Here is a 17,245-nt window from a genome sequence, read left to right on the forward strand (position 1 = left end):
GCAAGAAACCGATTAATTGTGTAGTCCAAGTAGGGAATGAGACATTACCCCAGGTGAAGGAGTTTAAGTATCTCGGGGTCTTGTTCACGAGTGAGGGGAGGATGGAGAAGGAGATCAGCCGGGGAATCGGAGCAGCAAGGGCAGTATTGCAGTCGCTTTACCGCACTGTTGTGGCGAAAAGAGAGCTGAGCCAGAAGGCAAAGCTCTCATGTCTACCGAGCAATCTTCGTTCCTACTCTAACCTATGGTCATGAAGTGTGGGTCATGATCGAAAGAATAAGGTTGCGAATATATGCGGAATGCCTCTCGGGAGTCTCCCTAGGGAGGGCCTCGAGGCACGCCCCGGGGAAGACCAAGGCGCAGATGGAGGGATCACATCGTTGCTCTGGAGAGGGAAGTCTGGATCTCTCAGGTGGAGCCGTTGCCCCCGCGACCCGACTACAGATAAGTGGTTGAATATGGATGGAAAAAAGAGGTTAAATGTGTGTGTGTGTGTGTGTGTGTGTGTGTGTGTGTGTGTGTGTGCGTGCGTGCGTGCGTGCGTGCGTGCGTGTGTGTGCATGCGTGCATGCGTGCGTGCATGGAGGGTCAATTAACTGGTATGAACCCTGACTAGCAACAGCATCTGTACAAGTTTACAATTGCTGTAAAGTAGAATAATTTAAAGGACCGTACTGGTGTTCTGGCATGTTTAGCCCCTTGACTACGACTCATGCTGACATTTACTGCAGACCATTTTCCAAAGCATACCGTGGTTTGTTTACTGTAATTTCCGAGGAAACCATGGGATTCCTTTCATTCCAGTATACTAAGAAAATGTACTTGCAGAGACTTGAAACTTGCTCGAGATAGGTAATTAGTCACACATTTGTCACATTGCATGTTATTTGTCAAAGTTACATTGACTAAATCATTGTGTTTTAATGCATTTAAAAAAATAGGTTATTCATTTTTAGGTTTAGGTTTTAGGTTATTATATTCATAATTGGTTTATGAATATAACTTCAGCCAACATTGACTTAATTATTCAGCAAATTTGGTGAACAAAGGGAATTATGAAATCTAAAAATAAAGCCATTGATGGCAGAATTGTCCATTTATGTACATTGTACAATATATTGCTGAAGCTGTGAATAGACAATGACTTGTATTGACGCTAGTATGGTCCTTTAAATGCCCAATAAATGACAATATCAGTCAGGGACATAAATAGGAGCAGTTGCTTTATAGCCGTTTATAGCTTTAATAGGCTGCAATTACTATCAACCAGACAGTTTCACTTCATTATTCAGTCTGCAGCAATGTTCCAAGATAGGCCTTGCCGGAGAGGGATTTCATATAGCATAACATAAGCGACACTTGTCAGCTAGCTAGCTTGCTAATGAATTAACTCTAGACAGATACATTCTATCTATCCAGTAATATTACCAGTGTCATTGTTGTTCAACTCTCCTGTGAAGTTTAATTCCAGCTTTGCATTCAAAGGACTAGTCTTGGTTGGAATTCTAACCGAGGAAATCACACTGGATGACAGGATGACAAGACCCTGCATTCCAAGATAAATAATTTATTTAATGGGCATGACTAGCGTCGATTCCGGGGCTGGAGCCAGGAAACTCTCCCAAAGCTCAAACCGAGCAAGAATCCTTTTAATGATGTCATCAAGACAGAATGGAAGACTGATGCTCTACAGCCCTTTTCCCATTATGATCCAAGGTGAAGAATATTGTTGTTCACTGTTATGTCTTTATATTCAGTTAAGGGTGTTCCTAGCAACACTCAAGCTGTCACCTCCTTGTGTCTATGAACCACCTCAGAAGGTTCGTAACAAGAGAAACAGCCCTTCCAGTATGTTCAATAACAATCATATGGAACAGTTCACACATGTCGGATGTTCTTGGGTGTGGACGTTGTCGTGATGTGTGTGTGTTCCGAATCTGTGTTCATACTAACAGTGATGTAAATAGGGTTTTCAATGTAATGAGTCCCGGGATGCATGGATGCATGCGTGCGTGTGCATATATTGTGTGCGTTCAGTTGTGGGTGTGCGAACCCCAAGCCCTATATCATACATCCTTGAGCATGCTATAATAATCTGAGCTATAATGTGGTTCTGGGCTGTGGTAGTCTCCTGCAGATGGACTGTTTGGTGTGGCTTTGGGTGTGTAATGAGAGGTGAAGTCTTTGTTGAATTACAGCCAGGGCAGCTATTTCTGCATTGCTTCATGGGGTGGGAGTTTAGGAGGAAAGATTTAGAGCTCCACAAAATGTGCAGTGAAAATAGCCTGATATTAAGGAGGAAAAAATTCAAAGCCAGGCTACGGAAATGGGATTGCCTCTGACACAGAAATATGGAACTCTATTGGGCCTTCTTGAGCTTTTTAAGTATCTGGTGTTAAGAGTACCAGCAGCAAATTTGTGAAAAGTAATGTTTGGGCCATTTATTTTTCATTTGATGTGAATTGGCTTTAATATGAAGTATGAAGTATTTAGTATGAAGTATGATGTCAATATGAGGATTAGAAGTCTGTGGGTATGAGGTCTTGATGCCAGAACAGGGCTAGATGCTAGACAGTACAGAAACGCATTTGACTAGTACGTATCTGTATGGTAGAGCAGTGGTTCCCAAACCCTTTCATGTCAAGGACCCCCAAATTGACACTAGTTAGCCTGCAGACCCCCATTTGAAAAGATATGCCAGGGACCCCCATAAGAGAAGAGTTTTACGGCTCTAGCAGTGATTCTCAACCTGTTTAATTTCAAGGACACCCAGTTTGACATGCATATTAGTCTACAGACCCCCATTTAATGGCATTTCTATCTCTGGGACCCACATTTATATTGTAAAATCAATGTTAATTTTACTCTGAGAGTGTACAAATGGAAGAGTGTACATTTATACACTCTCAGAGTTACAGACCCATAAGGGTCCATTTGGTTAGAAACTATCATTTAGCTGGGGACCCCCTGGAACTCCCTTAAGGACCCCACTTTGGGAACCACTATGGTAGATGTATGTTAATCAAATATAAGTAGCACATTTTGCAGTGGTGCATGGGAAATTTAGAAGTGTTTGGATGATTCCAATTCACACCGTGGACATCTTAATGGCAAGATTCTTGCTTGCCTCTTGCTGAAGATGCAAGTAGGCCGGGCGCAGCGCACGCTTGCGACCAGCAGCAATAAGACCTGCTGTAAAACCAATTGCCCTTCAGGGACACTAATAAATAACCTTGAACCTTGTACTGGTCACTAGCTGCAATGTACCATTCACAGCCCATACATCTAAAGTCCAAAGTCCTATCTGATTGAATTAAACTATGTCAAACTCACCAACATTGCAGCTGTACGAAAAGCTTGAATTATCCTCTATCTGCAAAGTGCAAAGTGTTTGTTTCATAAACATCCACCGTAGATATGTTATGAGCTACTTCCTTGCATGTGCTTTTCTTACCTATTGTTGTATACAGTATCTGTGTTGTATCTTGTTTTTGTCTTCCTCTCTCACATCGTGCCAATTTTTACCTCCCAACTATACCCCTCTGATTATTAATGGCAGGAATTTGGATATTCGCAGTTGAGAAAACAGGGACAGACTCCTGCTTTGCCCTGGGGACAGATCATTCTTGCATAAATACAGTGGCTGGCCAGTAGTGGTAGTAAAAATGAGCTACAGTAATACTGACTTTAGAAGTGCAGTGTTTCCCCCTCTGGGGAGAGCACATTGGCCTCCTGTGTGGCTGTACCCTAGTCCCGATTCCCTACATCAGGTTCCTAAACTGTCTGCGCCTTGTCATGGGGAGCTTTGTGCCTAGCAACGATAGTCAAAAGGTATGCAAAAGACCGGTCCAGGCATCTGTCTCACCTGTGGAGCAGACAGCGTAGTTTCCATCCAGTGGAGACACCGGGGTCACTTGACCTTGCCATGATAGAAGGTAAGGCCATTAACAACTGGAAACAGACGGCTCTGAGCCCAAGTCCCCACGTTACCTTGTGTCCGTTTCTATGTGTAACCATAGAAACGAATAAAAGAAAAACTCCATCACAAGATTCTACGATTATCTTTCTTGATATTAAAACCACATGGTTCCAGAGTCAGACACCTTCATCTTGACTATGGCCTGACGAGAACTCTGTGACCTCATGCAGGGCTGTTAAATCCATTAATAACATCAAGAAGCATTCCACACATGGGTATTGTACTCCCTCACTGTATGCCATGGAGTGCACCAAGATCCTCTATATCTAAGTGGTGGACACTTCAAACAGCGGCATTCGTTAGTACAACAAAATAAGTTCTTACTCATTAATTACAAGCGTTTGACACCTTTAATGATGCCATGGTACATTTCTTCCGAACTTTAAATTAAGTGTTAACTGTTAATTTGCTGCCAGCCACCTCCACCCCCTGCCATCCTTTGTTTACTTGCTAAAACCCCAGGCATTTTGGGGTGTTGTACGTCGAAGCCCGCAGTCACTGTGGCGCTAACCGATTAGACTTAAACAACAAGCCCCAGCAAGCTCAGCTACAACTCTGCAGGAGGAGCTTCATCGGTGGGTCATGAGACACATTATTTACTCACAGGAGTGTCTCTCCCAGGCCTGCAAGCCAGGTACACGGAGGAGGTTAGGAAGCGCTTCCGGCAGCTGGATAAGGGAGCTGAGCCCAGCAGCGAATATGAGATTCGTTGTTGCGAATGAGGAGGCGACCAGACTGTGCGTGCCAATGCTGGACAAAGCCAGAGTGTCCATTCGGTCCAGACATCCGGAGGTTGTAGCTGCACGCAGCAGGGTGGAGGAAGCACGGCTCAACTTTGAGCGCGAACCAACCGTGGAGAGACGTGTTGTACTGAATGAAGCCAAGCAGTTTCTCTTCAGTACATACGACACCATAAAAGGAGAGGAACTGATAGAGAGCGTACAAAGAGTGCAGGCAGCGCATGGTGAACGGTAATATGGGGAGGTCAGGAAAGTCATCAATGAGATGACTGGGCGGAAAAGAGCTAAGGAGGGACAGGTGGAGGGACACAGCCCAGAGGACAGGGTGACTACCTGGTTCGGCCACTTCCAGGGGCTCCTGGGTACAGCAGAGGATGGAGTTGAGGAGGATGTGACGGCAATCCTCCAGGGCCTGGACATCAAAGATGGTCCCTTTACGACCAGTGAGCTTTCCAAGGCGAAATCCACAGTGAGGGAGGGCAAGAGTGCTGGGCCAGATGGCATACCCCCAGAGGTCCTAAAGAACTGTGACCTTGATGACCTCACCCTGGAGTTTTGCAACCTGTCATTAATGAACAACAAACAGCCTGAAATATGGTCTCTGTCCAACATCATTCCAGTGCCTAAAGCTGGGGACCTCTCAAAGCCGGACAACTACCGAGGCATCAGCCTGAGGATACGGCATGCCATCGACCCTCTCCTGAGAGAGAACCAAAATGGCTTCAGAGAGGGGAGAACTACCATAGCACAGATCTTGGCACTGAGGAGAATGATTGAGGAGGTGAAGAAGGATAACTTGACTGCTGTACTCTGCTTCATCGACTTCAAAAAGGCGTTTGACTCGATTCAGTACAATGGTGAAGATCCTTAAGGCCTACGGTGTCCCTCCCAACTTGCTCCGGGCAATAGAGTCCATGTATGCAAGAACAAGGGCCAAGGTGGTGACCCCAGATGGTAACAGCAAGGAGTTTGATATCCGGGCCGGGGTAATGCAGGGGGATACCCTAGCCCCTTTCCTCTTCATCATAGTCCTGGACTATGCACTCAGGAAAGCCATCAGTGGACGAGAGCAGGATCTTGGCTTCACCCTAACACCAAGGAGGTCAAGACGACATCCCAAGGTAGTCCTGACAGATCTGGACTATGCGGATGACATTGGCCTGCTCTCCGACAACGTGGAACAATCTCAGGAACTCCTGAACAGAGTGGAGCTGGAGTGTGCCAAAGTTGGCCTTAGTCTAAATGCCAAGAAAACTGAGGTTATCACCTACAACATCTCACCGGAACATCCACCTCTCACAACAACAGGAGGCACAGTGCTGAAGGAAGTCAAGGACTTCAAGTACCTGGGCTCATGGGTCAACTCAACCGAGCAAGATCTGAAAGTGAGGAAGGCACTTGCATGGAGGGCCCTGAATGGCATGACCAGTGTATGGAACTCCAATCTCCCCCGACAAATCAAACTCAGCTTCTTCTACGCAACAGTGGAGTCTGTTCTCCTATACGGCAATGCTGGACCCTGAAGCCAACCCTGCAGAAGTCCCTTGACGGGTGTCGGGTGCTACACCAGAATGCTGCGTGCAGCCAGGGCTGTACATGTCACAAACAAGACTCTGTATGAGGGATTACCAAGGGTGAGCCAGAAAATAGCAGCCAGGAGAATGAGACTAGCAGGACACTGCCAAAGGCATCAAGAACTGCCAGCCAGCAAACTGGTTCTCTGGGAACCAACACACAGGCATCGATCACGAGGACGCCCCACGCTAACATACGTGGATGTACTCAAGAGCGATGCAGGAGTGCAAAGTACCAACGAACTGGCCGGATGTATGGAGAATCGGGATGACTGGAAACGACGATGGAGGGCTCGTCTGAGGACGACCTAGAGAGAGGAGTGTCTCTGTGTGTTAAACTTGCAACTTGCAAAATGGATGGATGATAGAGGGAGATAGGATCTTGCTCAGCTCCTGCTTGTACAAGTGAGGACAGCAGCAACACTTACAATGTAGTAAAGCTGGTCAGACAGAGACAAATGCAACAGCAGCAGTTAGCCAGTGTCTGCTCTTCACCAACAGTTTTATTTGATCACTTGCATTCTTACTATTCTATAGCTGCAAAAAAGGGAACATTTAACTTGAAAACAATCTAATACCCAGAGCACAAACTCTGTCTGGTATGTTTGAAACAGCTAAAGTGCATTGTTGAAACCCCTTAGCTATTCTACAATCTCTGTAAACCACAGCCTTGTGAGGCTTATTTCTTTTATAAAATAGTTGCTACATATACTTGTCAAGGTGTCCTCCAAGTAAAGTAGTTCTTCAGTGACATTTAGGAGAATGATTGCCAAGCAACACAATTTGGTTGCCGCAGCCAGTAATACTTATGTAATCCGATCACAGGGGTGTTTATAGAGTATTTTACGAGGGGTTCAGCCAATCATAATCACATGTATCGGAACAATCCATTTTATAAGTGCTCTTCTGGGCACAGGTCTCCACCAGGAGGATAGGAGTGTGTGTGATGTTTGGCAACATGTTTAGGAGTAATATAAACATGTTTGTTTGATTTTTGCAACAATTTTCTTCATTTTGTTTAGGAAATGCAGAGCCAGATCATAGCATTTCTGATGATATAATTCTGGATGAGCAGGACATGTGCAGCATTTTGTACACAACGGGCTACTCCTGAAAACTTTGGAAGGCAATCTTTGGAAGGCAATCTTAGCCAATCAGTGTAGAATCTGAGAAATCCAAAAGGCTCGTCTTGAGCACATGACTATAGAGATACTGTACCGATTTGCGGGATTTTTGGACAAAATATGGAGGATTAATATAAAAAAATGACGCTTTTTTCCTTCCGCTTTTGTAAAAGACACACATGGATGGACGGACACACGGACGGAGTGCAAAACATACTCTCTCCCCATGCCTTCGGCCTGGTGGAGACAAACATACTCTCTCCACATGCCTTCGGCCTGGTGGAAACAAACATACTCTCTCCACATGCCTTCGGCCTGGTGGAGACGATAATCATTTAAAACTGGATGGAGAGCTTACTGAGTGACATGTTTGTCCATCACTGTTGGTGTGATATACTCAGGAAGACGTGCAACTGAGTGCAGTTCACATAATTACTTCACATCAACACATGACTTACAAGAAAAAAAGAAAAGAAAAGCGACATTGTTGACACTTTGTAGCCATACAAGTTTCGTTCTCATTTCTAGAAATGTTTGTGTTGATGTCGAATGAGAAAAACAAAGCCAGTGTTGAGAAAAAAAGCCTTTGGTTCCCACATAATAAACAATTAAGCATCCGGACAAACAGTATGAAGGTGGTGATGAAAGGTGCAAGAAAACAGCAGTGAGATGGTATGTTGGACCTTTTACACAGCCTGTTAAAGCAGAGAATGTTGCGCCATCATTCCACCTAGCTGTTCATATAAAAGGTACAGAATGGGGGTATTCACAGAGACAAATCAACAAGCTGTATAAAAGGTACAGTGATCTGTGCACCGCTATGTGCCTCAAACCACTCCCTGCTTCTCTTCTAATTCTCCTCCAATGTATTTTTGATTACACAAATACTCAATGCATCCATTTTCACAAGTTACTCAACCTAATCAATTTATTTAGTGAGAAATGGGTAAAATAGAGTCCTGGCCTTTCAGTAGCAACAACAATAGATTTAAGTTAACTAGCCCAGGGGTTCTCAATGTTGCTGGCTGGGGACCCCCAGGAATGCTTTGGCCATGTCTCGCGCATCGCATTGGCAAATCGAGTGGCAAATTGAGTGACAAAGTGTATTTAATGTTATGTTGTTTAAAGTAATTTAATGCAATCAAATAGGACTTTTCTGTTTAGATGTATGGGCTGTCAAGGCCAGAAAGTAGTTTTTTGGTAGGCATTCCCGCATAACTTCCGGGTATGATGATGCATGATCACATGCATACCCTCTATAAATGCTACTGTACTACAACAGCTGTGAATGAGGCTGATGCTGGCGTGCATGTCTCTGATTCCTGAACGCTGGCATGGCATGTTAAAGCACAGGAAGGCGGCTTTGTTTTTGTATTTTAGTTTCTTTGTAAAAATAAAAAAAACAAAGCTGGCGATACTACTACTGATTATCTGTATAAACATGGCTAATCTCTCTGCCCTACTAGAACTAAAGAATGTTGATTGAACCAACACACTATTCCTAAAATAGACAACAGCTGGCGAGATTTCCTTGGAATGGAATTTGCTGTGCATCTTTATACTCCCCAGGGAGTTCAAAAAGCAAAAAGCTGGATTGGGATCACTCCAATATCCGATCGGATCAGGAAATCCAATCCAAACTGTCATCTGGATCAAATCTTCAAAATGGGTACTGTAGTTCAAAACAAAAATGGATTTGGATAAATTTGATCCAAAAAATGTCATCCCACTGGAGGGCTGGATTTGTAGTTTACAATGAATTTAAATGTGTGATATAAACAAGATGGTAAAGTGAACTTTTATGGTTGATAATTGTTTTTATAAATTTTTTGACACTTACTGTATGCATGCAGACAGCAGAGGGCTCTGGCAACCTCTCACAACGGTGTATTCAACCAAATAAAGAGTTTGTGATCATAAAATTATCACCATATCATTCAAAAAAGAAATTCTTAATAAATGGCTCTAACCTGCTATACTGTCCGGCTCCCTAATTTTGCTATTCATATCCACTAGGTGGCAATAGGTAGGATTAGATTACTGATATTCAGGATCTGGTCATCTTGAAAAATCTAAATCTGGATCAAGATGATCCTGAATTTATTTGAACTCCTGGGACAAAATCTGGCTGGATTTTCTGATCCTGGATAACTAAATATAGGATTTCAAAATTTCTGATCTGATCAGATAACTCATGGGGCCCTGGATGAACTTCCAATTCCAATTAAAAATTACCGCTTGTAAACGAATATCTTAAAGGAGAATTCCATGCTAGAATGCTTTCTTATCTTTCTTACCTTTCTTTGTAGTCGTTACGTCCCCACCAAAGAGGTCCAGGTGTTTTTTTTGTGCAAAAGCTCCTTGGCTATTTCCCCTTCCATAAGCCCTCAATGAATTGCATTGCATTGAATGGGAATTGAATGGGGCTATGGGGTGTTATGCTAGTTCGCTTATTTCCATCGAAAGAAGTAGTAAAGGGATAATATTTACATTATGAAGAGAGGATATATACAAAGAAATTATAATTTTGAGCAATGGAAATAAGCGAATTAGCACAACACCCCATAGCCCCATTCAATTCCCATTCAATTCAATGCAATTCATTTAGGGCTTATGGTAGGGGAAATAGCCAATAAGGAGCTTTTGCACAGAATAACACCTGGACCTCTTTGATGGGGACGTAACAACTACAAAGAAAGGTAGGAAAGCCTTTTAGTATGGAATTCTCCTTTAAAACGTAGGCAGATTGCCATGAAATATGAAATGGAAGGATGAACTTAGCTTTGTTTTGCCCCACTAATGAGAGAGAGGGCAGGGCCCTAAGGCTGGCAATTCCCAGCCACTTTGGTCTGGTTGGGTGCAGCTAGTGCGCCTTCTAGAGGCTAGCTTACTTTTACTTCTATGCCCACTGACTCCTTGTGTTTGGGCCTCTATTTACTCTACTCCTTCTTTTACAGTGTGTCTCTCCTTTATTCCCTCTCCACCTCTCAGCCACGATGTTCACACGCAGAGTGGAACGCTGCCCATATGCAGCTGCTATCATCTAAATCCTGTTGTTTTTGGAAACCTAGCCAGCGATATTTGAGTCCTTTACGCTGCATCTTTGATCTGTGCTAGCATGTTAGCTCTTGCATGCAGTGTGGGGTCCTTCTGGGAAAAGAGAACAATAATCTAATTAATTCCAGGGCTACAGTCAGATGTAATTGAAAACACTCAAATGGATCACAGGCGATTTCAGGACAGGTATAAAGATCATCCTTAATTGTTTTGTGATGAAAGTTTGAAAGTAACCAGATGCTTCATTTTCAGACTTGTTCCACCACCTCTCATCAAATTCCATCAAATGTGTGAGACATTCAAGTAAATATTCTTTGCTGTTAATTTAACGTCAAATGTCTAATTTGTTTCCAAAACATGTTCAGTTTACCCCCCCCCCCCCCCCCCCGAATGTACATGCATGCCTCCGTTTTTGCGTGCGTGTGTGTGTGTGTTTGTGTGTGTGTGTGTGTGTGTGTGTGTGTGTGTGTGTGTGTGTGTGTGTGTGTGTGTGTGTGTGTGTGTGTGTGTCTACCACTGTTTACACATGAATGTTTACAGCTGTGCGTGAGAATAATGACACACACACCCACACACACACACACACACACACACACACACACACACACGCACAAAGTTGGAACCTGGTTTCATTCAGGAGCAGTGACGTCGTTCACTCAGTGGTGCAAAGTGAGTAAAGTTACAGGGAGAACACTCCAAGTGGAACTCCTCATGAGGCTGGGCTGTAACCTGAAGCCAGAGGGAGAGAGACAGAGAGATACATGAGGAATAAAGTGAGAGAGAAGGAAAGACGGGGAGGGAGGGGGGTAGGGAAGGACTGAGTGGAGTGAGAGAGAAGGTGATGTCAGCTGAGTTCAGAACGTAAACAGAGTTCCAGGCTGCAGCATGCTGTCTGCAGAGTGGGGACTGCAGCTGGGGCGAGCCCACGGGGGGACCCGTGCGCTCCCCGGTACCGGCACATCGACCCCCGGGAGGCAGGGCTGGTACCTCTTCATCTCCCTCTTCTTCCTCGTTTCCCTGCCCCAAGGGACATCCTGGCCCTACGGTAAGAGAGACTCGCTGAGCGCAAAGTCCCCTGGCTGCACACTTTGCCTCCTCTCTCTTCGCCTTTCCCTTTATCTCTGCTTCGCTCGCAGCCTCTTTGTCTGTTGCCTCCTTTGTTCTCAAAAAGCCAGCATCAGCACTCTCCATCACCTCTCCCCTTCTCATGAGCAGAGAGGCATGCATGCTCGTAAAAGAAGAACCACAGTTAGAGAGAGTGGGAAAGAGAGATAAAGAGATAGAGAGTGAAAGAGAGATGTATGGTAGAGCTTTTAAATTAGAAAAACAGCACTGATCAGGGAGCTTTGTGGGCTTCTAGTCTCACCGTTATGTGATACAGAGTAGGAGATTGGTCTGTCACTGTTGTTTTGTTCAGCTGTGTTGTTTACGTCTGTTCATTTTCCATAGAAATAAAAAATGAGTTTGGGAACTTCCCAATGCCGCCTACAGTTAATCCTGTAAGTAACTTCTTTTGTATTCTTGCTCAGTTTTAAGCACATATCCTTTACCCGAAGGAAAAACCCAAAGAACTGTGGTCATTTGGAATGCCAAACAAACATGCACATTCCATGAGATAGAGCAGTCGGGGTGAGCTTGCAGACTGTTATGCTGTTACAGAATATGCTATATGCAGCTGGTGGTTATTGTGTTGAACCTTCCAATGAAAGCCTTAAAGGGTGTTGTGGATGAGATCTTCTTGCCTGTTTGCCTTGGGTGAGCACTGCTGCAGGAGGACATGAGTCATATATGTGAGTTAATCATGCTGTGCAGTGGTAATGTGTATAGCAGACGCCGTCTCCAAAGATCCTATTCAAGCCCCTGCCCTCTGTGTCCGATTTACAACACATCTTTTGGAAATAGACACGAGAAACAAAGTAATACCTTCGGTTTGTGATATAACGGAAGGATCTTTACATTGGACTGGGGCAGAGACTACAACTGTTCATTGGTGTAAAACCTTATGGCAAAGAATGCTCCGGCACATTTAAATATTTATTCAGTACTGAAGTACAATTACGGTACTGTATTGAGGGCGGAATATTCATTTTCAGAGATTACATATTTATAATCAGGTGAATGAACGGATGCTTGCTGTTGAGCAACACTTTGCAAACATGAGATTTTGTTTTTATAAAGCGGAATAGAGGTACTCCAATGCAAGGATATAACATTCTGGGAAATTAAATGGTGGGTGTTGTTGCATGCGTGTCTTATCTTATCTTATCTTATCTTTACGCTCTCAAAGTTTGCACTGCAGTATACCTGAGGGATCCCAATGGGGGTTCTTTTATCTATGCAAGGTTTGGCTTCCCTGCTTCAACATTCCACCCTGCAGTGGATTCTCCCAACCAATCTCAAGAGGCCATCTGGTCTTTCCGACTGTCCGGCAAAGACCAAGAAGTTTAGAAGAAGAGTTAGGTGTGTGCGACTGTGCGTGCATGAGTGCACACATGTGCGTGAAGAGGCAATTGAAGGGGAAGATTTTAAAAAGTTTTAAAAAGAGGTTAAAAGTTGTCTGTCAGTGAGCATTGGCATCTTTTTTAACTGGGAAACTTAATTCCAAGACGATCGAGGGCCAAATGCTGAAAGCAAATGTGCAGACTGACCTACATTTCATATATTTATTTAGTGTACACTGTACAGTCGCGCACACACGCACGCACGCACACACACACACACACACACACACACACACACACACACACACACACACACACACACACACACACACACACGCACAGACATAGACACAGACACAGACACACACACACACACACACACTTTCCAAGGTGGAGAAAGTCGTAATGAGGTATTTCGTTAGTGGTTTCCTACTGTATTGGACAGGACGTTTATTCAAAGAAATGTGTAGGCTGACCATCGACATCTATGTTTAGCATCACACCACTTGCATACACAATGTCCACAGATATCCTCAGGGAGTTTCCCGTTCCATGACAGCTAAATCGCCCTAGTCTCAAAATACCAGACAGCTGCTGTGGGCAGTGGGCGAAAGGAATCTCTCCCTTTCTCTCTCTATCACCTTCTGTCTCACCAACATAGGCACGCTGTGCACACATAACATGGCCACAAAACAGCAGCTATAAAATGATCTACTTTTCCAAGGTGGGTTTGTGTCATACAGTATAAACACCTTTAAGCTTTGAGGAAAGGGTTAATTCAGTGGCAAATCACCAAGCGGTACTGCGTCACTCAGGTAACACAAAGGGGATTCTATGTTTGCAACATGCTGCTGAACGCACAGCCCGGCATGATCACTTCCTCAGACAATAAACAGAGCCATCATCTGCAGGATACGAGGAGGTTCAACTGAGGTGACAGGTCCCCGGGGGAAGAAAGCATAAATGTCTCTAACGTAAACCACCAAGCCAGCATGGTGGGCTCATCTCCAACTGTCCATTATGGTTACTTCCAATCTTCCAACTTCTATTTGTGGCTCATCAGCATGTCCTTGTTCAGAGTTGAAAATACCCGAGCTGTGGGATTGGTGCGCAGCGAGACAGGCAGACACATTTACTCATGCCGACACTATCCTGCATCTGAGCAGGGAAAGGGAGCAGTTTGTATGCACAGCTGCAGTTATGATAGAGCTTTGATGTGAAATCGGAGTTAAATTGAACCTCTGGGGCCCACAAGACAGCGTGGCTCTGCAGATGCGAACCTGGGCAAGGGTTATATTGTAGATGTGAATGTAATGCTGGTATAGTGATCTTGGGTTATTCCTCTCAGATGGTCACCAAGGGAGACGCTTCCAGAGATATGTTACAGCTAGGGTCACCTTCAGAACCTTTGATCCAGCCGTTTCCCGTAATATATAACCTGTTTGTGTGTAGCACATTACGTACAGAGAGAGCGAACATGTAAAAGAAGAAACCAAGCAATCCTTATGCAAGTTTATATGGCTTGTTCTTGGCTTGTTCTTGGAAGAGGTCAGCGTCGGCCTTGTGTGAACAGTGGACCAGCGGGTTGACAGAACCGTGGAGGGAAGTGGGTGAGGCTCCATGGCCGATTCTCTGCCCCCAGTAACAATGACGTCTGTATCTGGCCCCGGTAACAATGACGTCTGTATCTGGCCCCGGTAACAATGACGTCTGTATCTGGCCCCGGCATCAAAGATGTGTGCGAGACACTATGCCTGCTGAAACATGGCCCTGTCTGCGAGGGGCATGGAACTCGGGAAGTGATGTGAGCTACAGAGGACGGAGTCCTTCCTAGGTGAAGGGGGATGATGTCTGTCCAGAATGCTGGATTATGTTATTACTTGCGCAAGCAGAGTGCGCAAGTAATAATTTCGCCCGGTCTCTTCCGCTGTGACAGCTGTCCCGCCATTCGATGTTTATGCAGAAAAACATCAAATCTGTGCCTGTTTTGCTGGGACCAAACGACCACAAATGACCATATTTCTTACGTCATCATTTAGAGCTAGTCATACATATACTATATACATAATCAGTAAAAATAAAATAGCAAATTGTGCCTGATCTGCTGGGACCAGAGTATGTGGTGTGTATATGTATGACTAGCTCTTAATGATGACGTAAGAAATATGGTCATTTGTGGTCGTTTGGTCCCAGCAAACCAGGCACAGATTTGCTGTTTTCTTGCATAAACATCAAATGGCGGGACAGCTGTCACGGTTTTTGGCGCAAAGTAACCACAGTATACCGCTAATCAACTTACAACTACACACTCTATATAGTATATGTATATGTATACGTATGTCCTACGTCATCATTTACAGCTAGTCATACGTATACTATATACATAATCAGTATAAAATAAAATAGCAAATTGTGCCTGATCTGCTGGGACCAGAGTAAGTGTTGTGTATATGTATGACTAGCTCTCAATGATGACGTAAGAAATATGGTCATTTGTGTAATCTGGTCCCAGCAAACCAGGCACAGATTTGCTGTTTTCTTGCATAAACATCAAATGGCAGGACGGCTGTCATGGTTTTTGGCGCAAAGTAACCACAGTATACCGCTAATCAACTTACAACTACATACTCTATATAGTATATATGTATATGTATACGTATGTCTTACGTCATCATTGAGAGCTAGTCATACGTGTCGTATACTATATACATAATCAGTAAAAATAAAATAGCAAATTGTGCCTGATCTGCTGGGACCAGAGTACGTGGTGTGTGTATATGTATGACTAGCTCTTAATGATGACGTAAGAAATATGGTCATTTGTGTAATCTGGTCCCAGCAAACCAGGCACAGATTTGCTGTTTTCTTGCATGAACATCAAATGGCGGGACGGCTGTCACGGTTTTTGGCGCAAAGTAACCACAGTATACCGCTAATCAACTTACAACTACACACTCTATATAGTATATATATGTATACGTATGTCTTACGTCATCATTTAGAGCTAGTCATACGTATACTACATACATAATCAGTAAAAAATAAAATAGCAAATTGTGCCTGATCTGCTGGGACCAGAGTACGTGGTGTGTATATGTATGACTAGCTCTCAATAATGACGTAAGAAATATGGTCATTTGTGTAATCTGTCACGGTTTTTGGCGCAAAGTAACGACAGTATACCACTAATCAACTTACAACTACATACTCCATATAGTATATCAGACAGATCAGGCACAATTTGCTATTGTATAACTGCTCTCAATGATGACGTAAGTAATACAACATTATGTTTCTGGGGTGTATAAAAGTAACGAAAGTGTAAAAAAGTTAACCATAAATGTTAACGTTAGTGTAGTGTGCAAACAATTAAATACAAATCCAACTACAGATTACGGAAGTATTTTAGATCATGCATATTTTAACAAATGTGAAAGTATTATTACAGAAATTGAAGTTAGAGACACATATTACTCTGATCATGATTTAGTATTAATATCACTATAGTCCAACATGAAATACATTTAAAACAATTGACAATTTACAATAAGTAATACAATAATTATACTGTATAATATATTTTAATTCAGTTTATATACTTTTTTTTTCATCACATATCAATGATTTATTTTTCTTTGAAAATAAAGATAGAAACTTGAACCATACTTCATAATACTAGGTGTTTACATGCATAAAGTAGATAGGTAGCAAATAGTTACACCTAATAATTAGACATTTCAAACGTTCCTTCACAGAGATATTGAGATTCCACCGTTTACAGAATAATTATACTGTATAACATATTTCAATTCAATTTATATACCTTTTTCTTTCATCACATATCAATGATTTATTTTTCTTTAAAAAACTAAAAGGGATCCAGAATATATCTACATCGATAAAACTGTATTTCTTATATAGATAGAAACTTGAACCATACTTAATAATACTAGGTGTTTATATGCATAAAGTAGGTAGGTAACAAATAGTTACACCTACAACGGTCAAAAGTACTTGCGCGCTCTGCTTGCGCACTAGTTGGCCATTTATGGCCTACTAGTGTGCAACAAGCAAGTATGCACTCGACAGAGTGCAGTTCTAGTTATATACTAGTTTAATTTCAAGTACAGCTAGGAAAACAACATCTGGAGCGGAAAAGAATATACCAATGACATGAAACCCAGAAAAGCCACACCACACGCAGAAGTATCCACAAGGATCCACGGGGAGAAAAAAAAGAAAAAAACAGACGAGGCATTGTGGCTTTTTTTTTTAATTCACTGTTTCATTGTGTATGTATATGGCTTAGTGCCAGCATGGTACCTCTCAA

General features: G+C 43.1%; 1 protein-coding gene across 1 annotated transcript in view; it reads left to right on the forward strand.

Annotated features, from left to right (window-relative positions):
• Positions 1-11,298: 11,298 nt before the first annotated feature.
• pamr1b (peptidase domain containing associated with muscle regeneration 1b) overlaps positions 11,299-17,245 on the forward strand; it is a 40,231-nt gene continuing 34,284 nt past the window's right edge. The window contains exon 1 of the mRNA XM_083763359.1: positions 11,299-11,519. Coding sequence (XP_083619485.1) covers positions 11,360-11,519 — 160 coding nt within the window. The 5' untranslated portion in view covers positions 11,299-11,359. The remainder of the gene's footprint in view (positions 11,520-17,245) is intronic.

Source organism: Protomyctophum parallelum, assembly GCF_964188405.1.
Source record: "Protomyctophum parallelum genome assembly, chromosome: 4".
NCBI classification, from domain to species: Eukaryota; Metazoa; Chordata; class Actinopteri; order Myctophiformes; family Myctophidae; genus Protomyctophum; species Protomyctophum parallelum.